Consider the following 26,316-nt stretch of genomic DNA (forward strand, 5'->3'; position numbering starts at 1 on the left):
CATCCTTTTAGCAGTGTCCTCCGAGGAGGAGAATATTTTCTAGCATTGGCCTCACACTTTCCCATAGAAAAAAGCCACAGGAAAACAGTATCAGATGTAACTCACCCCTTCAGTCAATTCCACACACTGTTTTCCTAGGAATTCAAGTAATTGGATATCACTTCTCAAATCCCTAATCGAGGGATAAGTTTGTTTTGGTATCCAGTGAAGAGTCTTTTAACTGGCCAAGGGACTTTTCTGCAAAGCCCTCAGACAAGCAAGGGCCAAGGGGGGAACAAGCAGTAGGGCTGGTCGAAGGGAAGGGATATGGTGAGAAGCAGTATTTTCCACCTAGGTCTTTTCATTAGTTCTCTCAAAGCTAAGTCACAGACAAATGAACAACACAAGGGATGAGGCAAAATTATATTTGCTGAAGAGGAGTTATAGAGATTAGTGTATTAATTAATCAAGACAACTATGTCAGCAAGGTCCTGACCTTTATTCCTGCCCTAGTAGCAGCTTTGTCCCTGGTGACTTTCGGCTTGCATACTAAAGCCATTTAAATACATTCCTTAATCGCAGGATACCCTCTGGGAGACAGAAGAACAGTACTGCAAGCAGGGATGCTGAATCAGAGGAAGAGTGACCTAGTCAAAGGCACCTCGCCAAGGGCATTGGCAGAGCTAGGGAGAGAGCCCACAATTCTCTTTACCTCTCACACTTCACCTCTCACTGCTAGGAACAAAATTGTTTGAAGCTATTAATCTGGAATTCTGCCATACTTTTTTTTTTTTTTTTTTAAATCAGAGACTAACAAGAAATAAAGACTAAGTTTCAAAAAAATCCCACACCAAAACCAAAGAGTCTGTTTTAAAGAGAATTTATGTCTTTTTGTAATAAAACAACAGCAATACATGAAACTGACTCAGACAAAACGACAGATAGCTGCTGAGAGCAGAACAGTAGTCAGATCTTCAGTTAGCCCCTGCTTCTCCCCTTTCTCCTGGGACTAAGTCCTTCCCTCAGACAGGTGAGCTGCCCATCTCCATACTCTGGGGAGCCTGGATTCCTGTACTCAATGTCTGTCAAACAGCAGGTTCACCTTCAGCTTCTTGAGTACCAGCTCGAGGACAGAGAGGTCCAGCAAGCCTCTGAACACCACTGTCACTCTAACAAAGAATCTCAAAGCTCTGCAGGTACAGCTGGATGGCAGAATACAAGGTGGATAAGGAGCTCCTGCTGTCCCCATCGGCAGGGACAGATGGGGGTGGAATCTGGACAGGCTCAGGATGATGACATAAACCTTCACAGACCTTCAGGCAACAGGACAACCATGTGAGACCAAAAAGCCATGTGAGTTCAGGAGAGAGTGGTGATGCTTAAGGATGGCAGCAGACAGAAGCAACATTGGGAGATCTCTGCTTCTACCAGAATAGCTGTTATTACAGCTCGGTGACCGGTGACCTGGGCTCTTGGTTGAACCTGACTATCCTTCACAGGCCTGGCCTGCTCACCTGGCTCAGCAGCAACGGGATGGGGTCTTGGCTGGCAAGGAGAGACATCTGGTATTAGCTCCATTTCTCCCATTGCTATCACTGGCCTTAATTCTTTTCTCAGAACAGGCACTCCAAACTGTCCATCTCAAACAGAGATGAGCAATAGTGCAGAAGTTGTAGCTTGGACAGGAGAAATTGGTGCCTCAAGCTGTCTATCACTAGCTGAGCTGAGCTGAACCTGCCTGTCCCTTCCGCTTCAGCTCTACAGTCCTTCACATTCAGTCCTGGCGTCGGGGAAATCTCAGACAAGAAGGGCCACGATGTTGACGGAGGCTGGACTGGCACATACTCTGCTTTCTCCCACACTCCTCAATATAGAGGTTACAACATCCTAAACCACAACTAGATTAAGACCAACTTCGCTGCATTACATTACACTCCCTCGTCTGACACCTTTCTGTCCATAAGTAACTAACGCATATCACCTCTCAACCATTACGTTTTAATTTGGTCAAAAAGCTTTCCAGAACAAATAAACCTTTTAACTTTAGGGGCCAAATTAATTTTTGTTAAAGCCAACAGGGTTACCTCATGTTAGAATCCAGCTACAAAAATAGATTTCTTTTCCTCTTCCCTAGCTATTGTTGGCAAACATTAGTTCTAGTGAGAGAAGCTATTTCTGGACTTTTATTGGCAAGCCTTATGTTCAGAGACTAAAGAAAGGAACTGGCTGACAGTGGAAAAAAAAACGTTAGACATGACTTTCAAGAAATGCCAGTTTCTGCCAAGCTCTTATGCACATTTCTCTGAAAAAAAAAAAAAAAAAAAACCACCCAAAAAAACAAACAAACAAAAAAAAACAAAAAAAACCCCACCAACAAAAACCAAAAACCCAAAATAAACCCCAAAAAACCCCAGCCAACCAAAAAAAACCACCCACAAAAAAACCCCCAACCAACCCAAATGCTTTATTAACTGCTACTAGTTGAGATAATACCTGTGAGGATCAGTGAGAGAAAAAGGAATATATGGAAGGTTCTCTGTCTCAGCCTGGCAATCAGCTGCATGCATGGTCACTGCCATAGATGCCTTTTTATACTCATTTCATTTGTGTCTCTTCTTTCACAGAGGAAAATTCCCTGCTTCGTAGTACAAAATGACTGCTAAACATGATTGAAGTGGAGATTCTAGCAGATTTTTGTACTTCGTGTTATCTCCTGCTTGGGCTGATGTGCACTCATCAGACACGCTCATACATCTGTGCATACGCACACACATGACCACAGATGCTCAGGGACACACTTCTAAGACACAGGTACAGAACAAACAGTACCCATTCATAAGTACACAATTAAAATAATACGTTCATCAGACACACCAGTGCACGTATGCACACTTGAAGGTCTGAGATAACATGTTTTGAACTAGTTCCCACACTCACATGCATGTACCCAACATTCAATCGTAGTCTTCCACCAACACGCTTCCAAGTTTGCACTCACAAATATTCACTGCACATAAACACCCCATCAGTACAAACACTCACCTAATGTGTGATTCAGGAAAGTACAGGCAGGTAGCTAAATGGAAAGACACAGAGATTCATATCTGTTTCTCTTGTAAATTGTGCACACTGTCTTTATGCATTTATTAACACCATGCTAATAATTTCTAGTAATTAGTGTTATAATGGGAAAACACAAGAATGCAGATCTTGGTCCTTTTAAGTGAATTAATTACACCCAGCAATACCTGTCACCCCCATTAAATACAAACGGATAGCACAGAATTGTTTTTCTATTTCCCAGGCATTTGCTTCAGTATAACAGGGATTTATTAATCAACGAGCTAGGAAATAACACAATAAAAATGACTAAATGGAAACATAAAAATTAAGCCCTTTTACACAGAGCCAAGCTGAGCAGTATTATTACCCAGACTCTTCCAGACTCCTAATGAAAATTAAAAATGATTGGCAAATTATTTGGGAAAAATATACCCTGTTCTTTTTCACTTCTTTGTCTGTACGTGAACATAGTACGCTTGCCAGCAAGCGATGGATTATGCAGGCTATAGTCATGGATAACCATAAAGCTGCACTATGCTTTCTGTGACTCAGTGATACTAACTGTGCCTTGCTCATGCTCCTCCACCCTACGGTCTCTGCCATTCTACTTTCAGCCTGGAAAATGCAACAGATCCCACCTTCAGCAGGCCCAGCTCCACCGCTTACAAATTTCCCCCCGCAGTTCCCCTAAAGCCACTCCAAAGCCCCTTAGTCTGGTGTCAGTCTTAAGCCATGGAATGGAAATACAAATATTCAGCAACTGAAAATATTCAAATCCACCTGTGATTGAACATCTCCTCTCCTCCCCTTTTGTTCTGTCCAACTCTGCAGCCTCTCTTCTTTGTCAGAAACCCACTAAGGATTATGTGCAATCAGTAAAGACAAAGTCTTAATTCAGTCCCTTCAGCTTCTCTTCCCAGGTCTGTAAGAGCTGTGGGCACATCCATTCACAGGGGCAAAACATTCACTCATAGGCAAATAGTAAGTTTGCAGAGGCAGGTTACATGAGTTATATGTGGAGTTATCCCCTCCATGTACACTACTGATGATTTACCTCCAAATGGAAAGCAAATTCTATACAATCTTATAGTCTGAGTTCTCTATACGTAACAAGTAATTTTGTGCTGTTGCACACAAAAGTGCCACGTGCCATGGAGGAAAGAAAGATCTCAGGGCTTTGGTTTTTTCTTTTTATTTTTTTTCCCTTTCCTTTTAAATGCAAGTACGTATACATAAATAAGATTTATTTTGGGGTTACGTCAAGCCTCTGTAGCATTGACACAGAAATATTATGGGTAAAACACTTCTGGTTGTCTTGGGAGTGTTCTGGCTGTCTTAAAGAGAAGGCCTTCAATTACTGATTCTGCCTTTTTGGAAGCTCTTTAAGGTTTAGATTCTGGATGAGGTGTTATGAGAGCTCACATTTAATTCAGTTTATCATAGCGGTACGCTCTCAAGTGAAATCAGTGGAATTGACTGGAAAGAGTCGGATACTTAATGAAGCACCTTGGGGATTAAAGTATCTGTTATTCAATGTTCATGAAATAAGCCTCTCTCCAAAATTTTACCATCCCTTATTTCAACTAGTCAAGATCTCCAGCAATGCCAGCCTGACCTTAAATACCATCTGGACTGTACTTATGTATTCTGAGCAGGCCTAGAAAAGCCACATGCTTCTCGTTCTTGGGATGCATGAGCAGATAATAAGCCAAATCTGTACCACAATGCACTTGATCTCTCTTCAGGCTGTCCCTCTTAAGAACCTTTTCACATGAATTCATAAATCTACCTGAGCTTTTTCTCTCCCAGAATGCATCACAAAAGGTTATTCCAAAGAGACACAGAAAATACTGATAAGATTTCTCCTCCTTTCTAGCAATGAACTCACCGAAGATATCATTCATGATACACCAGTCAACAGCAGACACTAAAATGTAGCTGAATACCCTGATATCAAGTGTCTGCCCTTGTAATTAGTATCAAAGGCATGAATAACAAGTCACCATTTATACATCTATGGGGTACTGAGTATCTCTGAATCAACAGGTCGAGGGTACTTAGATGGGATCTGACTCCACATCTCCAGTTGCAACGGTGTTGCTTTGTCTTGTCGTCCTCTGCCACAAAATCCATCCATGTTGTTTTAATTCTCAAAATGCCTATGCTGAGAAAGACATTTCTAAAGAGCTGTAGAAGACCCTACACAAAGGCAAGAAAAGCCAAGGAACATACGGTATGTTCCTTTCAACCTTTTTCTGCAACATAGCAGGTAACATCAGCTTAAAGAAACGGTACCGACAGGCATTGCCTGTGCTGTTTTGCTTTCCACCACCCTGGCACCCCTCATGTCAGTAAGGCATCATTGAACTGGACTGCACAGTACGAGGAGGCTACTCTACCCTTCTGCTCCAATCTCAGCTGGAAGAAGGGATGGGACAGGGCCTCAGAAGGCATCACACATGGTAACCCACAGGACAGCAAGCAACACATGCACAAATACCAGTGTTGAGAGTATGCTGTCCCTCAGCAGGCTTCACTGCAATCCTATACACCGCACTCCACACCTCCGCTCTAGTTAGTTACAAGCGTAAAGGAACTGAAAGACAGATTTCCCCCCTAGCTTTGCATTTACTAAAAGGTCACCAAGAAAGTGTGAATTATTCCTGTGAACAGAGATATCAGAAGCTAACGAAATCTGAACTCCATCATTGCTGCGTGCATTTTCTTTTCAGTCTTCATTTTGAAATGAGCTCCCATTCCCCTTCACAGGCTACTACAGACTCCCACGTGTGCTATGCAAGAAAGATTTAGCAGGAAGGCTCAGGGTTATGCATCTCTGCCTTCTCCCCGCCCTACCAGCACTAGCAACTGTGACAGTGTCACACGACAGCGGAAAGCCGTGTTTTGGCTGCACGTAGCCCAGTATAGACCCACAAGTAGCCTCATGTGCTATTACACATTTATACACAAGATACATACACTCATATATTTCAAGCCGTAAATACTGCTGTCAGTTACACACATTTCATGTTCTGCCTATAAGCAGAGATAAATGCACACTCACACACATACACACACCCTTATGCACAACTTCTTCCAAGCATAATGTACAAATGCATCCTCTAGCGTGCATACAAGCACACAGCTAGCTACAGCATATACAAAACCACTTGAAAAGCATAATCATGTACATCCTATTACCCACTGGTTCTAACACACCATTACAAACTTGCATGCTCATGTCTGTACTCAAACACATACCCTTCCTGACCCCCATCTCTAGGAATGCAAGAAGCTTAGAAATCAATAACCACTTACAGCCCTTCAATCCAACACTGTCAACTTTGTTCTCCCCTGTTTACAGTGACAGACATGCAGACTAAAGATACAGGACATCAGTATGCAGAGGAGGAGAGGTAGGCACTGTGTCAGCATAAGAAGCAGGCAGATGCTGCTGAATCCAGTAGAGGCTGTTCTTACCTCCTGCAACCAACTGAGCAGAGCTGCCACTGTCCCAGAAACCTTCTGCTTTATTCCCAGGACATCAGTGCAACCAGACAACAGAACAGGGCAATAACCACAGGCCATTTTCCTGAAATAACATAATTGTACATAGGATGATTCATAAGAATCTAATTCTTATCTGTTTCTGAAGCCTGAGCAATGATCTTGGCCAGGTAAAGATGTGCTACGTGATCAGTATCACACCAAAACAACTTGATACTATATCCTGCAGAAGAGACAGCATGAAACTAAATACACTTCAGGCACAGCAGGCCGCCTTTAAAATTGTCAGGGTGCCTTGCTGACCTTTTAAAGTGAATGAGCATGCAAATGCAGTGCACCTGAGAGCAGTCAATACCTCAGCCAATGAGTCTCAACCAACTTTGCAGCATCCAGAATAACCAAAAAGCTGTCAGTATTCCCAAAGTCTGGCATGAGCTCTAATTGTGTATCTTTGTCAGAGCCCACAGCCTCACCTGCACAATCAGCATCTGAACATCCCAGAGCTACTCAATCTCAGCCCACAACACAGCCTCATTCTCACAATCCTGAGTTTCTCACTGTATCTATGTTCAGAGATCTCACTTCTGCATTACGAACAAATCCTATTATGTCAGGCCTGAATCCCTCCTGGGCAGAGACCAGCATTAATATAAATATAATTATGGTTGTTTAATAAATGTATGATGTCTGCCTATCTATCTCGTTAAATTAACCACAGGAGTGAATTTTGCATTAGTCATGACAAGGCCCATTTTCAAAGCTGACATTTAATACAAGGCCTTAGTACAAATCATACTCCAGGGTACACAAATCGAAGGATTTGGTGAGTATCTGTGAGGACTGAATGTGCAAAATCCATAGAAGTAGTTTTGGTGGCTTACTGCAGGTATCCAGTCTATGCAACACATTTACCTAGAGCTGATCAATCAGATCAGAAATTCAAGTCATTTTGGTGTATGTGAGGGTTAGCAGGGTTGTGCTTGACCCAGAAAAAGCTTCAATACTTTGACCCATAGAAGCCCTTCCAATCACTAAACATACTGGCTTGATCAGAAAAGTGACCTTTCTGTTGCTCTTTTGGAGCCAGCCTGAGTTCTGCTTTCAGATCCCATTTATTTCATTCTCCCTCACTAGAAAAGACAAAAGGGCTGCTCTTAAAAGGTCATTGCAAAATTGGTGTCCAGATGCCTAGTGCAAAATCCACATGGGCCATCAGACTGCAGGGAACATAGAGCCCGTCACATAGCACATTCACTGTTTTCATCTCTGGTGGAAAGGTTCCTTCTAGTATCATAGGCTACAGTGTTGACTTCAGGTGCCTGTTCACCTGCGTGCAAGACACCTGAAGGTTGTGAGCAAGGTACCAAGTTACTCAGGCTTATTTATGTTGTATTATAGGATTGTCTCCTTTCTTCCCCATCATTGCCAACCAGTGAGGCACATATGCTATGCTCTGGGCCATCATGACATGGTTATACAGCCCTTCTCCCTAACTCAGACAACAGATCCAAACCTGCTACTTCTCAAGGCTAGGAAGAAAAATATGAGGAAGGCAATAAAAATAGAATTGAAGGTATAATATAACAGAAAAAGAGAGTGACGAAGTAAATACCTTCAGAAGTGCTAGATTTCTTCTCTCCTCCACTGTTTTCATGTAGAGTTAGCATTTCAAACCAAATACTCTTATCACTCAACTTTCAATTATCTTGCAAGATAAAATCATTTTATAAACTACCAACTTCCCCTCCAAATCAGAACAAGTCTTTGCACTTGCAATCTGCTGACCAACAGCTTTTAAAGGAACGACTACAAAAATAAGAGTAGCTTCCACCAGAATGCAAACTGCCCTTCTGATCCTGTGGCAAAAGCAAATCCATATATCTATTTTAAACTATATTTTATAAAATAAATAAGTGATCTCCAGCAGGAATAAGCTACTGTAAAATGAACAAAAATTCTGGGCTTTTTTAGCCCCGGTTGCACATAGCTGTACTTCTCTCTCAAACTCATTTGCAGTATCTTCCTCAAACTCATTAAAAATAATTTTTCTCATTGTTGCTTTGTATGAATCTCTGATTCAATTTTCTTTTGGAGTTCAGTCATTATTTCCAGCACCCCCAAAGGAAACCTTCTCTTTTATTCCAAAAGCTAAGAAGAGGTGGGACACTGTGAGAGATTCAGTTAGAAATGTTTTGAGAAAACTTGGTTTTTATCTAAGACAAAACTTCTTTGTGGGAGTATAACAGATTAGACGTGACTTTTCTCAGGAAGAGCTGCTCAGCTCGAGAGACATTTTTGAACAGACCCCACAAGAAAGATACCCTTTCCAGTTGAGCTCCCCTCTTCCCTATGAAAAATTAAATATTAATTGGAGCAGTGGTTTACACTGGGCCTGTTCCATCTTAGGCGAGTGCTGTTGCTACCAAGTTATAGAATTAGTCTCTTTCTAGCTCAAGAAATATCTCATTATTTACACAAAATGTAACAACTCTTACATGAGAAGCTGGGACAAGTTCAACAAAGAACCATCTGGTGATCTAAGCCCTTGCTTTGAATCAGGCAGATTGGCATCTGAGTTTTCTTCAGCCCAAAAGTGGGTAATGATCTATTCTGAGATCAGTTGTTTTCAATTTTTACAAGTTACGTTAAAAGGTTGTGTTTTCACTCTAGTGCAAAATGGGAACATTGAAACTTTCTGATATTTCAAGCAAAGACAACACCTACTGTCCACAACTGTATATTGATATTTTTCTCTTCTGAGGTGAAAGGTGCTGAGGAAGCATTGACTATGATGACGATGTTGACAACAGAAAATGAGGTAAACCATCTTTGGAGGTGCATGCAAGACCTAGTATCAGCCTAGTAAGACTTTGGTCTCTTTAAAACTGATCCCTAACGCAAAAAAAAGTTGCTAGGAGTAAGTAGGCAGTCAACAGAGTGGAAGATTTCCCATTTCTGGGGCAGAGGGAACAAACTGAATAAATATGTCTTACAGATGCCAATCCATGGCAGATACAAAGAGTCCTGAAATGGAACAACATGTTCCCTCTGCGCCTGGTCTGGTGACATAATAAATCCCAGAGGAAGAAGCAATAAGGGGAATGATAATCAGTGTTTACCATCATCATTATTGAGAACACCCAGACTATAACATGCCATCATCTTTGGAAAGATTAACAACATTATGGGTTGAAAAAGAAACACCTCTAACAAATTAAAGGTACTACTGTAATAAATATATCTGTTTAACAATGTTATCAAAGTAATAATTCCTATAATAATGTTCTAGAACTTATTTTCTAGTTATGGTACCAAATGTTTTCTTACTGTTATTAGTACTGACTACCATGAATTTTTACTTTTTAGCTTCTTATATCCATGTCCTACATTACATTGGCTGGTATCTATTTTCCCTGTTTTCTTTGTTCAGAGACAATAAGTCTATGCTATTATCCCTCAGAACATTATTTTCATCGGCCACATTTAGGAAAATGACCTCTACTGTTGTTTACTCATTACATTCAGAAACACTAGTAAACAATTAGTGCTAACAAACAAGAAACCGAGACTAAAATAACAGAAATCTGTCTTACTATAATCAATCATGTAGATTTTTCATCAATATTATGATTCACTGTCCTCTACACTCTAATTATTGCCTTCTCTTTGCTACTAAACCAGAATCAGTTTTAACTGAATATGTCCTCAGTTCTTGTCTCACAATTAGAGATGCGAGACAAGATTAATTAATTGTCTTAAAATCACAATTAATATGTCTCACAAGTAGAGAATTGTGCCTTTTTGGATATGTAACAAAATCCTTTCTAAAAAGTATTATTCGTAATACTTCTGTATATTTTTTTTCCTCTTGTGGTCTGCTTTACTTATAATATTTCCTCAGCTCTGGAAAATCAGCCCTTATTAAGGAAAAAAATATACACAAACACATGTTAATAGCAACACTGTCCTCTCCCCATATTAAATGTAATTGGGTCATGATCACTGGTGTCTAGGTAACCACAAACTCCCACACCAAAGATTAATTCATCCTTTCCTATTATAATGTAGTCTAAATTAGAGTTACACCGGATACAACATCTTTTGTGTTAGAAAATAATCGTCTGTAATGTTTGGAACCTAATAGTATTTACTGCTGCTGCATGAAATCTCAGGTATATCTCGCCCAAACTGAAGTCCATAGCCACACATTTACTTTTTGTGTACTGAATACAAGTACTTATGAGGTAACTTATCCCATTTTCTAGTTTAATTCAGTGTGCCAAGCAGGCTCATTTCCTCGACTTTGTCAGCATACCTGTAAATACGTAGACCTGAATTATCAGTAAATGAAGATGTAACAGACTGCCATTCCCTCCCATCCCAGCCACGCATGCTTACTACCCTTTCTGTCCTTCCCAAGCAGGGAATATACCAGATTCTGAAATTTCAAAAATGTACGTTTCCTAGCAGGTTCCAGTACGACAAATTACATTATACTTTATCAGCAAGATGTTTCAATTGCTCATTACTCAGATTCTTAGCAGTAGTATGTAGACATTTGAGAAATATATTCCTTCTGCACTTTTTCCCCCACAGTGGTTCAAATTCTTTATGACAAGCTATTTGAGTTTGACCTGCATTTGTTCTCACAGAGCTTGCTCCCTCCTCCCTTCAGCATTATTTTGGTTTGCTTTGTGAAAGATTTGGGCTTCGGAGGAAGAGAACTAAGGTCCCTCATCCATATGATCCCCATAACCACTGGAACATGACTCACTTCTCAAAAAAAAAAGGTCTTCTGCTTCACATCAGTTATGCAACCAATGGTTATCTTTCTGTCTTTCCTTCCTTGTCTTATTTAGAGCTTCAAAAAGCTGACAAAATCACCAAGATTTTTGTCTTTCCTTTTCACCAAGAGCCTTGAAGAATCCTATGATATAGCACCATTCCATGTGTTTCTCTGCCATGTGTTTCCAACATGCATCATACAAACTTACCTTTGTATCTTATTCTTTTGCTCTAGGCAGACAATGCGCTGTCACATTACACTTTTGTTTACTCCTCTGTCCAGTTTTCCTAAGTGAGACTCGCTTATGACAACTACTTGGTTGAAAATATCTCAATGGTTTTTTGTTTTACACCAAAGGGCATTCGTCAAAGATATCCTTCTAGTTCTCTATATTGCACTAGCTGTCTTAACGAATATCCAAGAGAAAAATATCACACAACATCAGCATTGAGTGTCTCCAAATTCTCTTTCTTCGCTTAGCTATGAGTAACCAACATCTTTTTTTATTTCTACTATCTTCAGCTTCCGTGTGTCTGATCCTTCCCCATTTATGGCACATATGCAAATGATTTCTGAATTGTCCCCGATATCTGCATTTCTGCAGGCTGTACGCTGTGCTGAAATGTCTCTTTCTAGACCACGTATCTTCACTTGTAGATCTTCCACCATCTGGCAGCACATACATCAAAAATTTCTTCTTTGGACAAAAATTAGAACATAGCATACCCAAGACAGATCACAGCAGTTTTTTTCTTCATCATCCATATGCAGTATGCAATATAGAGTATTACCTAAAGATAAACCATAAAACTCCAAATTCCATCCAAAACTCTCCTGTTAGGCATATCAACTTCTGTCTCAGAGTTCATCCAGCATAAACATACCCTTACTTTACAAGTACAAGTTTATCACATACAGAAGCACATATTTCTGCTCTGTTATTCAGAATTAAAGTGTTTGCAATTCAGTTTGGCTTAATTTACTTAAGAAATGAGTTAAGCCAAATTTAATTAAGGCCACCTTAATTCTGCTTCAGAGTGTTGACATGTAGCTTAATGTGGTTTAGCACAGGACTTTCCACTCGCAACTTTAGCTAATTCAGAGGCACTTTCCTGCATGTTCTGATATAGACAAACTATTAAAGAATTCAGCCTGTTTAATTAATCATCAAAAAAGTTGAAAGGTGACTTGGTTGCATTGTGTAAGTACCTTTAAGAGAACAAACTGCAAGTTATTAAAGGTCTCTCTAAACTAGCAGAGAAAAATAACAAGAATGCAGCTGAAAACAGCAGGCAGATGAATTCAAATTAGAATAAGGCAATAATATTTAACAGTTACTGACCCCTGGAACAAAATACCAGGGGACCAGATGGATTTCCAGTCATGTGATGTTCTCAAATCCAGTCTCAATGTTTTTCTACAAAACCTATTTACACAAACAACTGACTGGGCTTTGTACAAAGCTTCCTGAGTGAAGCCCAAAGGCTTATGATGTATAAGAGGTCAAACCAGAAGACCTAAGGGTCCCTTCTGACTATTAAAACTCCGTGAATTTGTTATTAAGATTCTGTTTTCAGTGCCTAATACCTTTCCCAGAAACTGCAGCCTTCCCTGCTACAGGCCAGGCTGTGTCTGGACATGGCAGACAAGAGCAGGAGAACTGAGCCCCCTTTGCTCTTACTATGACAACGAAATATTTGTCAAGTCTTCAGTCCAGACTTGAGACTTCTACTTCTGAGTCCTGCTTCATATGCCACAACATGCATATATCTCATACACATGCAATGCGGCATGCTGGCCTCTCCACTACTGTTGATTTGGGATCCCCTACCACCTCCTTCCAGTGTCTGAAGTCACAACAAGGAGAGAGCTGTGGAGCTGTGCTACACAGAAGGCATACAACTACTGTCCTCAAGGAGGTGTGATAGAAGCAGGTTCTCCAGGGTGTGGGCTCATGCAATACCCACCTTCTCCAGCTGGAAGACCTGACACTAACTCAAGGGAAAACCCACCGCATGGCCACTCCACAGACATCCATGTATTATTTATGATGTTCAGAGTACCAGGCAAGGGCACATATTGTGATTTAAGTAAAAAGAAATATCAGTACTCTGTCAGTGAGGAAGGAATTTAGTACACTCAAGGCAGAGGAATAAAAGTCAGTCCTGGTATATTGGGTAATTTGAAACAAGTTTTGTGACAGAAAGGAAAAAAGAGGAGGAAAGATAACATAATTAGTACAAGAGTTTAGCACATGTGAAAAAATAAATCTGGATTGGAAACAAAACAACGAAAGTGACCAAAGAGACAAGAGCTGGTTGGAAGCAGGATGTATCTACAGATTTTGAGACTGGAGAGAAAGAATAAGCCATGTAATTTGGTTTTAGGGGAGACCAGACCAGGGCATCTGAGAGCAGATAATAGAGGCATAAGGATGGCAGTGAACATGGATAGCGAGCTGACAGACGAAACAGACTGGGAACTACTGCAGCTTATACAGAAACCAGCAAAGGGACAGAACAGAGAAAGAGGGGAGCTCAGATTTCAATATATAGCTTACATTTAATGTTGGACAGCATATACGTATTATAGGCATCAACTAGTGGAATTCACTGCTGCAGGAAGCCCTGTCTGAGAAAAGATTATGGAAGGGAATGAAAAAGTGCCATAATTATTCACAGAGAATGTAACTCATTATTTCAAGGTTGTGATAATGATAATCAGGCCTCATGCTGAAGTGTATGAAGTGGAGGAGAGGCAGGTCAGGCTGGTAGGTTTATTTCCTTTCCGTGTCTTAGTGTAATTGAATCAGTTGCATTACAGGCTGGTTTTGTTCTCTTCTGAGCAGCGAGGAACCAGCCTCTGTATGAGGCAAGATACCTGATTATATGGACCAATGGTCTGATCCAGCATGGCAAATGTTGTGATCCTAAGAGGAGCAAAATCAATCTTTGCAGAAAATCCTGTGTGTGAAAGACTTTGAAATTCAGATGCTTCTAAAATCCATGCAGAGTGAAAGACAAACATGGCTCCTTTAGCCTGTGCTTTTGCCACCTCCCCGTTCTTATTTTCCATGCCTGAGGAGTTCATGATTAGACTAGGAGCTTCATCAAAGGGCAATTTTCAGCTGCCAAATAGATTTGTACAATAAATCCACACGGGGCCAGATTAACAAGCAAGAGAGACATCAGAAATCAAAAAGCTAGCTGCTGTAATTCCACAGAAAACTTGAAAGGATGATGTGCAATGATATTTGGACTTTTAAAGGGACACCATTGAAATACTGCAGTTGGTTTTCATTAGGAATGTTGCATTTCTATCCCTTATCCTTCCCAAGAGATTTTTCTTTAGCAGACTGAAATCCCATGGGGATTCAAGGTCATGCCATTCAGCATTGCTTAGTGGGCTTCAACTAGAACAGTAACATTTCACCCAGAAAAATCACATACGTGTGTGTCTGACTGCAATTGTCTGATTTGTGTCACCACTATAACATTTATGACAGAAAATTAAAAATAATCTTTAAGCATCTAGTTTGCTTCACTTCTGTAGTTTTCTGTTTGCTCTAATACTTTGTACTGTGAACGTAGCTGAGGCTCTAACAAATCCACATCTGAAGTCAAACAAGGTCCTGAGCTATACCCATAAACTGAATAAATACAATTCAGAGATTAGCCTGACCACAAATCGCTAGTCATTTTCAGCCTTCTGGCACTACAAAAGACTGTTTGACTTCTGAGCATGGCAGCATTGATTTTAATACAAGGGGAGTTTGTTCCTTCTTACAGCACATGGAAGGACCCACTCCCTCGGTCACAAGGTGACAGCATTTGTTGTGTTTATGTCTCCACATGAGTACACTGCTTTTGTTCATTTTCAAATAGAGCCACAATAACAGTATCTTGTCAGCAGGGTGAAAATATGGAGGTCAGCCATTGATTGATTCATATCTTGTTTCCTCACAAAATGCAATCTCTTCTCCATGCAAGCTCAAATGCAATTGCAGATGGATTTTTTTGCTTCAAGCATCTAGGTTTCCCAGATCTGTAATGTCAAAAGCTGGGATTCTTCCATCTAATCCTGCACTCTCAAATTCTGGAAAATGGGTATGACAGGATACTTGGACTTCTGATTCTATGTAGTCTTGTTGCTCATTCCCTTTGTAGAGAAACAGTTTGATAACCCCTCTAAGGCTGTACCTATGATCTCCTTTCTTGAGTACATCATTGGAATATGGAAAGACTGGATTGCAACCAAGTATCTAGGGAAGTGCAAAAGCAGCTGAGGGAACAAAAATCCCATAAACAAAGCAGAAACATCAGTTGTTTCTAATACACTGGGGAAAAAAGAAATCTAGATGAATATCAGCATTCAAGACAGGAAAGAATCAAGATGATGCCTGTTTTCCACTCCTCAGCCCCAAGGAGTTTGCTGTGTCCCTTGGTTTAATAAAAACTGAACTAACAACTCGGAAATGCTAACGTCATTAGCAAGTGAAAGGCACATAAGCGATTGCAGGGATTTGTTGGAACAAGCACTCCAAGGCTGAGCCCGAAACAGAAGGGGTAAACAGCAGAGCTAAAACAACAGTTTCGATTATATGATGGTGGAAAAGGGTGGGCCAAGGAGGAGATACACGATTGCTCTGCTTTGCTATTCTGCACTGATCCTCAACAGAACTGGATACCTCCCAGCTTTGCAGAGTCAGATCTATTATGATCTCACCCATCGTCATTTTTTATTGTGCCATAATTTAAGCATGTGGCATGGGATCTATTCTCCAGTTACACAGCCAGTCAGCACCCAATAATCTATCATGAGGAGAGACAAAGGAGTTGATTTAAGATCCTACTTCTGCCAAAGGGCAGCAGATTGGGCCAGGCTGTCTGCTTAGGAGCTGGAGAAGCAGACTTAGTGTCAACTTTGAAATTGGTTCCAAAACGCAGAGAAGCTAGCAAATTTTTCACTTTTTTGTGGTTCAGGACCATATTTTTCTCCATTTGTAACATGTTTTTACCAACAAAATCTGGGTTAGGATATAGCACCTATATTTTCTGCCAAGCCGTGATTTGCATTCTATTTCTTGGCCTGAATGACTAAGTAGGAGACAGAGAAGTGTGATTTGCATGACTCTGAGGTCCTAAAATGGGACCTAAGATCCCATGTTCTACCTACAGCCTTTTGTCTATTCCATTTTATGCTAATGTTATCTTCGGCACTCCTGTTTCTGCAGATATATGATGAGGTGTCTTTACATTGAAGGAGAAAGAAACTAGGGAAATGTCCATGCACATGAAATGGCACGAGGACAACGCTTTTGAGCCCTAAGTTATCTTAGCTGGTAGGACTGCTCTGTGGCAGCCTGCAACATCACCCTGGGATGCCTGTGGAGAGTTCTTACTCAGGACTGACTAATTTGACTCAATATAACCTAACAGGACCAGAAAACACAAGTTACATGGCCTCAAACCAAAAGACGTGTTATTTCAGCCTAATCACTATGTCGCTCTGGCAATTAAATATCATAAACCACACATTTTGGCAGCATTAATAAGGCTTCCCATTTCCATACTGGAAAATGTATCACTCCTGTGTGAAAATCCTGTGTCAAAAGCTAAGTCTGGGACTGAAATATCTGGAAATGCCAGAGATCAGTACCAACCTACATTATACTAACCTTGGCACACAAGTACTAACCTTGGTGGGAAAGTTCAGAACAGAATCACACAGCAAGCTTAAAAGACTAGTGCTGTGGGAGTAGGCTGTGATCTGACTTTCCTGTGGCTCATTCCCACTAGAGATGCCTCAAACTCAGTTTGAGGTGTGTTAAAATCACCACTGTGACAGCTCTTCCGTACAGACTTTCCCATTTTGTTTAACCAAATGTCTGCAGTTAGAATAACTTACCAACAAGTACATGACTAAGGATAAAATCTGGTGCCTCTCCTGGCTTTTATCACAGCAACAGAGCTGGCAGAGGCACTCTTGTTTCCTTCCAGACAGAGTCTAAGAGAGAGGGAACACATTCACAAGCTATTCCCAGTGCACTGGTAATGCATCCTTCCTTCCTTCCAAGACTGTCAAGGTCTCTGGAATATCTCTCCAAAGCTAACTATCCAAATCTACCTTGATATAACACCATGGAACTTAGTAAGTCAGGGATACAGCTGGCTCAACATCTCAGGAGAAATAATCAAAATATAACATGACAATTTAAATTAGTATCTTCATCCATGATCCAGCTAGCATGAGTGATCATCTTTTGTTATATATATATAAAAAAAAATTCCAATATATCATTCCTTGGGTACACATCAATAATGAGAAAGACTAAAATACTGTTGCACAGTGCCCCCTGACAATTCTTGTGTTGGGTTTTAGTGCTTCCTGAGTGCTTTGGGGACAGGGAGGCTAAAGAAAGCTATGCGTCCATTCTTCTCCATTAAGTGTCATTCTCCCCTGTTTCTAGTAACCATGCGAGTTCAAACACAATGGAACATCCCTCTGTCCCCTAACACTTGAATCTTTCAACCCGGGAACAGGAAAGCAGGTGGCCTGAGTGACAGCCGAAACCCACTGCAGCAAGTGCCAGGGAGGACTTCTTCCAAAATCTGTTTCGAGGCAGCGTTCATGGGACACCTCAACAAATGGACTAGTGCACAGTGTTTGGTAGGCAACCACCCCTATACTAACTACTTAAAAGAGGCAAGGAATTATTCAGTCACCCTAAGAAAATGTTTGTTTGTACCACAGAAAACTCAGTCTTGGATTAAGAAACCATTGCTTTTCCAGAGTCATTCATAAAACACCTACATTTGGCAAACATTGAAAGAAGGGCTGAGCGTTCTCAAAAAGCTTCAGTCACACTAGTACCAGAAAATGGGTCTTGTCCCATATAGACTTAAAAAAAAAAACACCCCGAACTAGTTCCCCTACCCGCCCCAAACCCAAACAAATAAGGAATAAGCCTTCTCCAGAAATGATGACAAGAAAAATGACCCTACCCAATTATTGATCTCTTCCAAAACACCAAGGCTAAATTGACTGTGGAGTGGATCAGGAAGTGGGAAGACAGAGCATGGAGGCCTGAATTACCTTCTTGCAAAATTCACTGGCTTTTAAATGCACATAAATGGCCCTTCCATCTGACAATATTGAGTACCTTCAACAAAACATTAGTAAATAGCAATAACACCCATGACTTTTAGGAATAGAGATGATATTTACATCTCATGTGGTTTTGGTCACACTTGCCTTAATACAGCTGTCGTCTTATCCATCAAGAAAGATGAGACCAGTCAGGATAGCCCTACTGACAAACTCCAATTTTCTTGGAAATATAAGGGCCAAAGAATCTCTACAAAGTTCTGCCTGTTCTGTGATTTGCTTTTCCAAACAAAACTGAGAGCACCAAAGTCAGCACACCTTCAAACTCCTATTGTCTAATGTGGCACGAACCAAACAGATCTGAGCATAGTTAAGTATGTGATTTCTTAGTTGGCATTCTATCAAATAATTAAAACAAACAAACCAACCAATAAAAAACACCTAATGAAGGAAAATCCTGCAGCGATTCATATCAGAATCTACAAATCTCCAAGCAAGACAAACATCCACTATTCTCCTCATTTGTTTGCTCAGAAACCCTTTCTCTCCTCTTTCCCTGCTTCCTAAATGCCATTAACCCTTACATAGTTTTATGAAGTGAGGCCCACAAGCCTAAAAGGTGCAATTAAAATATCTTACAAATTGAATCATTAATCAATTAGTGCAAGGCACTGGCAGAAGTAAAAGAAGTAGGAAAATAAAGCAAATAGGATGCAAACTTTTGCCTTGGGTAACAACTTAAGGAAACAGAACAAACAAAATGCTTAATTTGAACCTTCAATCCTTAGATTACTATTAGATAACTATTTTTTTCCTATATTTTTCTTGCTGTTACAGCTGCTTCCAATTTGAGCCACTTTGGATCAGAACTGGAGGAACTATCAGAAAGAAAATAATTCTTTTTCTCAGCATCTGCTTTTTGAATGAGATCCCCAGAGCACAGAGGTTCAGCTAAACACATACATTTTAGGGATGATTTTTTTTTTTTTTTTAAAAGAAACTTTTGAATGGTTTTGAGACTTACCCATACTTAGGAAAAGTGTAAGCTCTGGGGGACAAAAGAAACCAGAAATAAGGAAAAGTCTGTCAGACTTGCAAAGATGATGTAAGCATTTTCCAGAAATGTACACCAGAAAGCATAGAATATATCCTATTTCTTTACTTTTTCTTTCTGCAAGTACTTATCAAATATGCTTTATGGCAAGAATATTGATGAAACCATCTTTGTTGGTGGCTGAATGCTGGCAAGAGGCCAAATTAAAATTATTCGTAAGTTTGTGCACCAGACTTCCAATTACAAGAACAATATACATCTTACTAGAGAACATAAGCAGTATCATGTGACCTGCAAACTTCATCAAAACAACTCAATTTCTGACTATTAACTGTAATAAACTGCTTATGAATAAAGCATACATAAAAATTCCTCACAGAAATTCTGTAAGTAATCTTCAATAATAAGGAAGATGAAGAAGATATTTCATTGCCTACAGATAACTATAAAGAAATAGTGCTGTAATTCAGGGGACAAATCATACATTGGTAACAATTTGGCAAATTTAGGCAGAAACAGGTCAAACCAGAGAAGTCCACCTCTGAAGGAGTAGAAAGAGGAAAGGCTTTTATCTTGGTGTATTGCTTTAGTTCAGCCACACTTCCATGATAAATTACTGGTTCATCACTCATTTTAAGTAATTCAGCCCATGCTAGCCAGGTGAGAGGGAATGGATAATATCAGATCTTCCAATTAGACTAACTCTCACCACTTTTGTTCAACAAAGACATTTCTAACGACTATCAAGAAAGTCTTATGAACTCTATGGCCACGCTGCTTGGTGCTGATCTCTCTGCTTCCAGTGTCTCTGCAAAGGGATGGCTTTTCCCTCTAATCAAGTCCACTGAGAAAATTTGAGGTATTCAATTCCTCTGACTTAGAAGCATTAGACTGGACAGAAAAAAAAAAAAAATCTTTTTTCTCAGCTATCCCAAAGGCTTTCTTCAAAGAGGGATCCATATCACTAGTAAAATCTCCTTCAAAGGGCACTGTCAAGATATCTGCAATAATTTTAGAACTCATTTGTTACTCCTTGTTGTTTATAAATCCTTCGAAGCAAGAAGCTAAAATCTATTTCCGTTAGTACTACATCTCCTCCACCAGGCACAACATGCCAAGGAAAATGCTTTTCCAACATAGCATGTACTCACAGAGCATGAAGCTGAATTTTTGAGATTCGCTATATTACCAAGACACATGGTTTGGAACTCAGCTGTATACCATGGCACAAAAGATATTAACTTATAGGATGATAAATGCAGTAATGAATGGAACAGCGCAGTGCAATACACTATAGAAGGGTCTTAATTAGTAGGCCAGGTAACAAGGAATCAAAAAGAATGGTGAAACAGTGTAACACGATAGAACATGGTATAAGCACAGTGATACGTAAGTTTAAAAATTAATCACACAAGAAACTCGCAAAAACATCAATATGTGTCACTGGAGATTTGATTCTTTTGGGGCCATGATTGTACCTGTACTCAGTAGAACTTCTTACAGTACAGCCTTGCATTCAGTTGTTTGAAAACCAAAGATGAGAAGGGGCTCTACATCCCACAAAAGGGAGGTAGCAATAAAAATCACACGGTGAGCTGGAGGGGTAAAAGCTCCAACGAAGGAACAATGCAGACTGCCTTCACATGAGAAAAGAAATTATAAGCAGTTTCTTTTTTTTTTTAATAATTTTCTGTTTTGACCATAGGGCTGTAAACTGGCAGAGGCAGGAGGGGAAATTCCCTGCAGAAATTGGCTGCTTTGTTTTTAGCAGCTTTTAAATAGAGACACTGCTCCTCTAAGACTAAATTGGGCAATCCAGACAAAAAGAAAGAGAGTTTGGATATTTTTTCCCCTTCTTTTCTTCTTCCTTAGTTGAACAAAACCCTAGATAAGATCAATAGTTTCTTTAGTTTTATGTTTCGCTTCCTTAAGGGTAGTTAGCTTATTGCATTTCCATTGATCACACAGACAGGGAGATTCGACAGAGACAAACCATCTCTTTTCTCCTCTCATTTCCGGCCTCCTCTCCATTTGAAATCAAATGACTTTTAAACGAGGCTGGGGTCAGTATTCTTTCTCATTTACATATCAATAGTACCAAATTCCTGCCTTATCTTCCACTCACAAAACTGTTTTAAAAATGAAGGCTACATTTCAATCCAAGACAGGCCATACAGGTTCCTTGGAAAAAGCTCTAGCAGCATCTTTTCTGGACTCTATCAGAAAAACTAGGTTCTGGTTTACCTCAGCCCTTCCTCATCATTGCTCCGTGGTGAGAGGGGGCACATTTACCAGCCTTGTGCAATTAATATTTTAACCTCTTGCAGCCTCTATAAGGCTTTCTTGCTTTTCCTAAATCCTTTGCACAATGCCTATCAGATGTCTCTGTGCAACCTCCAAGCACTGTATCTGTGCTCATAGCCAGCAAAACAGCTACTTGAATGAATTACTTTCATCACTTAGAAGCAGGAAAAAAGCTAAAGACCAGGATCCAGGTCTGCTGCACTCTATTAGAAGTTTGACCACTGATTCACTGAATGATGCTGGACTTGGGAGCCTCTGATGCATATAATGGGATGTTTTAAATCCTAGCTGCTCTTTGTACTGTACTTCAAGATACAAAAATATCAAAAACATAAGGACGTGCTTGTCCAGGGGAGATTCTGGATATATCCCTACAGGGAGATCAATCCTGTGCCATTAAGAAACTGATTCTACTCACAGTTAAACGCAAATCTACTAATCCAAATATCAGAAAGCTCTAAATATAGGATGCTGACATCTCCTGCCTGAGTGTTAGTCTCAGTCTGTTGTTTACACACGCATCAACTTGAGGGTCCAAGAGTGAAGAACTCAGGTTGAAGTCTCTAGAAAAACGTGACCTCTTAATTTGATTAATTTCCAGTTTACAGGAATAATTTTGAGGGCTTCCAGATATTAATGAAGTAGTTTTGGCTTGATAGATGGAAGCTGAGTATTAAATGGTATTATGCAATGAAATCTTCAGGTCAGCCTGTCAAGTCCATACTCTAAATAATCCACTTGTAAGAATAAGCAAGCAAGAACCAACTCCAAAAACTGCTAAAAAGAAGAGGAAATAGCCTATTAATATCAATTATTTGAAAGAGAGAGTTTATGTATTTATATGGAACTCCAGCACAAATGTCAACATAAGAAATTATATTCCATTTTGATACTAACAAGTTGGGTACTTAGTGTACTTGGAAAAAATGAGTAGAAATACTGTAAAGCTGCCTGAATCAGAGAAACTGCAAAAAGTGTTTGTATTATGAGCATTATGAAGAAATAATGAAGAAATGCCCCCTCATGGGAATATTTATGTATCCTCCATCTGCGAGATGAATGATAATCCTAAACAAAGAAAAAAAAAAATAAAGGATATGTGACCTCATAAAAATAACCCAATGATCCAACTGGGACTCAGCTTTTCAGGGTGTTCAGAATGGAAATTTCAGAACTGCTTTACAGCTTACAGACTTCCTTACGGGCCATGAGAACATTGGATTCTGTCACCAGTGACAAGCCCTCATATGTCACCTTGCTCTTGTCCTCAGTGGCTGCCCGTGGTCCTGATCAGTGATGAAAAAGAGGACAAGAAAGAATGTAGAAAATAATTTCACACATTTTTAAGGATTTCTTTAAAAAAGAATCCCAAACCATCTGCATTAGGTCTTTCTGCTTATTTTTGGTGCCTCTGCTATATAATACAGGGCCCCCATGGATGGCACAGTGCTTAAATGCAACATCTGAATGTGGCATTTAAAGTTCTCTTCCTACTATTTCAAGCATCTAATGGCACAAATAAAGCAAATTTGGGTTAAAGACCTCACAGATGCTGAAGGAGAAGAACAAATCATTAGATATTGATACAGTCTGATGTTTCACTGTTTTTAGGCCTTACTGTGGTCATATAGGAAATGAGTGAAATCCTTCTGTATGGCGATCACTAAGAGTTTTGTCATTGGCTTCAGTTGAGGTAGATTTTCCCCCACTGTTTAAAAAAGATTCAAAACCGCTGTCTTGACCTGTGGTGCCTATTAAAAAAAACAGTAACACTTCTCAGGAGTAGGGAGTGTTAGATGTAATGCCCAGGGCAATTATATTCTCTTTCTTTAAACTGTCTGCTGTTTTTTTTCTTCTGCTTTTCCTGTCTTGGAATTGATATGTGTATAGTAGAGCATGGTTAAGACAGCAGCTGAGTACTTCCTGACTACATTCTACAGAGAGGTAAAAGGATTAGTATAGAGCTTCCAAAGATAATCATTTGAATGTCTTATTAATTAATTGTTATTTGTAATAATGGCTCTTTCCTTAAGGGTCTTTTAGGATCCTTAACTGCTTATTAATGCTGTACAGATAAGGATTGCTCCCTAGTGGGAGAAACGAGGTGGAACATGGAAGCCTTTCAATGAAAGCAACAGGTTTGGGAAAGGAACAAGAGAAAGAATTCACCATTTGAGCGAATGGAGAATTATGATCACTCAAATACAATTACCAGTGTTCATTCTATGTACTTAAAAAGTGCGAGATCTCATAGACTGATATCTCTGATGCATTTGGTACGAATACAGCCCTTCCTACCAAGACTGGAACCTCATTTGATGGGAAATTCAGGTCTGTCTAGATCAGAGTCACAGGCATACCTGGAGCTCATGGACAGCTGTCAAAACTAGCCTTAGATTAGCTACCTTTGGCTGTCAAAAACAGGCAACTCCAAATGCAGGATTCTCAGTGCAGGCTCTTAAATTTAGCCAGGTGAATGCTCAGGTAGCTAGCCTGTACCAAAGAGCTTGGTGCCACTAGTATTCAAGGTAATTACCTTAGAACTAGTCTCAAAGATGTCCATATGACCTGCCAACACATTTTTAACAACTCTGTGAATACCCTCATAAGGATAAGTGCCCTGTATCATCTCAAAACCACTCCTTTCTTCAGCTCAATGCTTTTGGCTCCAGACTGGAGTTTCTTTTTATTTCACTGTTGAATGAAACCTCAGAGCAAGGACTCTACTTTCCTGGCATGGAAGGTAAACGAGCGAGGGATCACAGAAAGATTTCATGAGGAGAAACTCAGAAGCAGGGCTACATGGGTCTGGAGAGAGCAGACAACGATAAGCGTTGAGACAATGGCTACCTCCTCCGCTTTACCCTTCCAAGCTTATGAGATATGCATTAGGAGGAAGATGGTATAGGGTTCTTTAAAAGATTTACTCACTTTGTAGAGTCCATGGGTGCAGCCACAGTATGTGCTTTCCATAGTATAGCTCCTCAACACACCCATTTCCTTCCATACCACCACCCGAGCTGTCGACTCCCGGGACTTCTCCACCAGGAAGCTGCAGCTGTTCATGACAAATGCAGGGGCCACTTTATCCAGGATTTTAGGAAGAGTCTATGAGAAAATATCAGCAGTGATGAGAAAATGAATTGAACATATGTGTGTGTTTATACCATACACACATATATAGAGACACCTGTGTTTTTTAATGTGTATATCATCAAATCTATCTGTAGACACTGTTACTGAGAGCTCCAACCAGTGCATTACGTCCATCCCATGTGAAATCCTCAGATTCTAACATTTGTTTCATCCCAAAGGCTAAAATGCAAAATATCCAGTACACTTGGTATATATCTCATTCAAAATCAAACATTTTCACACCCTATAGTTTGGGACTGCTGAAGTCATTTAGAGAGTTTTGTTTTCAAGCTGCTTTAACATTAACCTACACCTTCCTGTTGTGCTGCTGAGAAGGCTACAGTCATAGTTCAGTACCTGATATTCCCATTCTCCCCTCTCCAGCTATACTATATCTCCTCCCATCATACATCCACAATTTGACAAGGCATTCAGCTATGGAAAGAGTTTTGTCTGAACCTAGCATAGACCAGAGAAAGGGAATGTGTATTCTCATGGAAGGTCACACATAATTATATAAAAATAGAGCTCAACATTTAACTAACTTGCATTGTGAAACACACCAAAATATTCTCATCTGAGTCCAAATGTTATGTTTTATACACTTCATTTAGAGAATCACAATAAAAAGTAATCATGAAAACCCAGTAAAAATTACATCTTAGCCCTGAGTGATTTTCTTATTCTAGAAATCGTATTTCCCAACAACAAAGTCTATAAACACTCCTAATACACTGCAGTATCAAATATTTCCATCAGTGCAGAGGCAACACTTACTTAGTTTTACACTCTATAAAAACATACTAAATACATAAACACTAGGTGTGCTCTATGTAGAAACCGGACCTTCAGGTACACACACACACGCACGTGTGTGTGTAAATTTTAGTGCTGGTATGCTAACTACAACATATGCCAAAAGACCATTTGATCCATCTAGAGAAGAGCAAGCAAAATGAGGACATTCATTATTTCTTTGACAACAGCTTTCTTAAACATCTGAACTGAATGGAATCATATAGAAGGAGTTCCTGCTTATTGCTAATGGCATTTACCCTTGAATTTCATTCAGTTTGGGTGGTGAAAGCCAACAAGCTAATTTCACTTTCCAATAACAATCAGTTTCACTGACTGATTCTGAGTAATTGTAGTTCTGTTGAGCTTTACTTCATAGCAGTGTACTAGAATATTTAGTTTCATTGAAAATGAAAGAATAATGTTTCTTCCTAAAACATGTTTGATGTGAATGATAAATCTTTGGCCTAAACTATTTTGCAATATTTCCCGCAAACAGCTTAACTGTACGCATCTCCGTAACAAAAAAGTAATTTTCATTTTTCAGTGTATTCTGGCTACGGCTGTCAATTTACTCTACCAATTC

At 39.8% G+C, this 26,316-nt stretch overlaps 1 protein-coding gene across 1 annotated transcript in view; it reads right to left on the reverse strand.

Moving 5' to 3' along the window:
* AGBL1 (AGBL carboxypeptidase 1) overlaps nt 1-26,316 on the reverse strand; it is a 278,153-nt gene that overhangs the window by 101,254 nt on the left and 150,583 nt on the right. Inside the window, exon 21 of the mRNA XM_075506626.1 lies at nt 24,732-24,908. Coding sequence (XP_075362741.1) covers nt 24,732-24,908 — 177 coding nt within the window. The remainder of the gene's footprint in view (nt 1-24,731; nt 24,909-26,316) is intronic.

The sequence above is a fragment of the Mycteria americana genome, chromosome 6 (assembly GCF_035582795.1).
Source record: "Mycteria americana isolate JAX WOST 10 ecotype Jacksonville Zoo and Gardens chromosome 6, USCA_MyAme_1.0, whole genome shotgun sequence".
NCBI lineage: Eukaryota > Metazoa > Chordata > Aves > Ciconiiformes > Ciconiidae > Mycteria > Mycteria americana.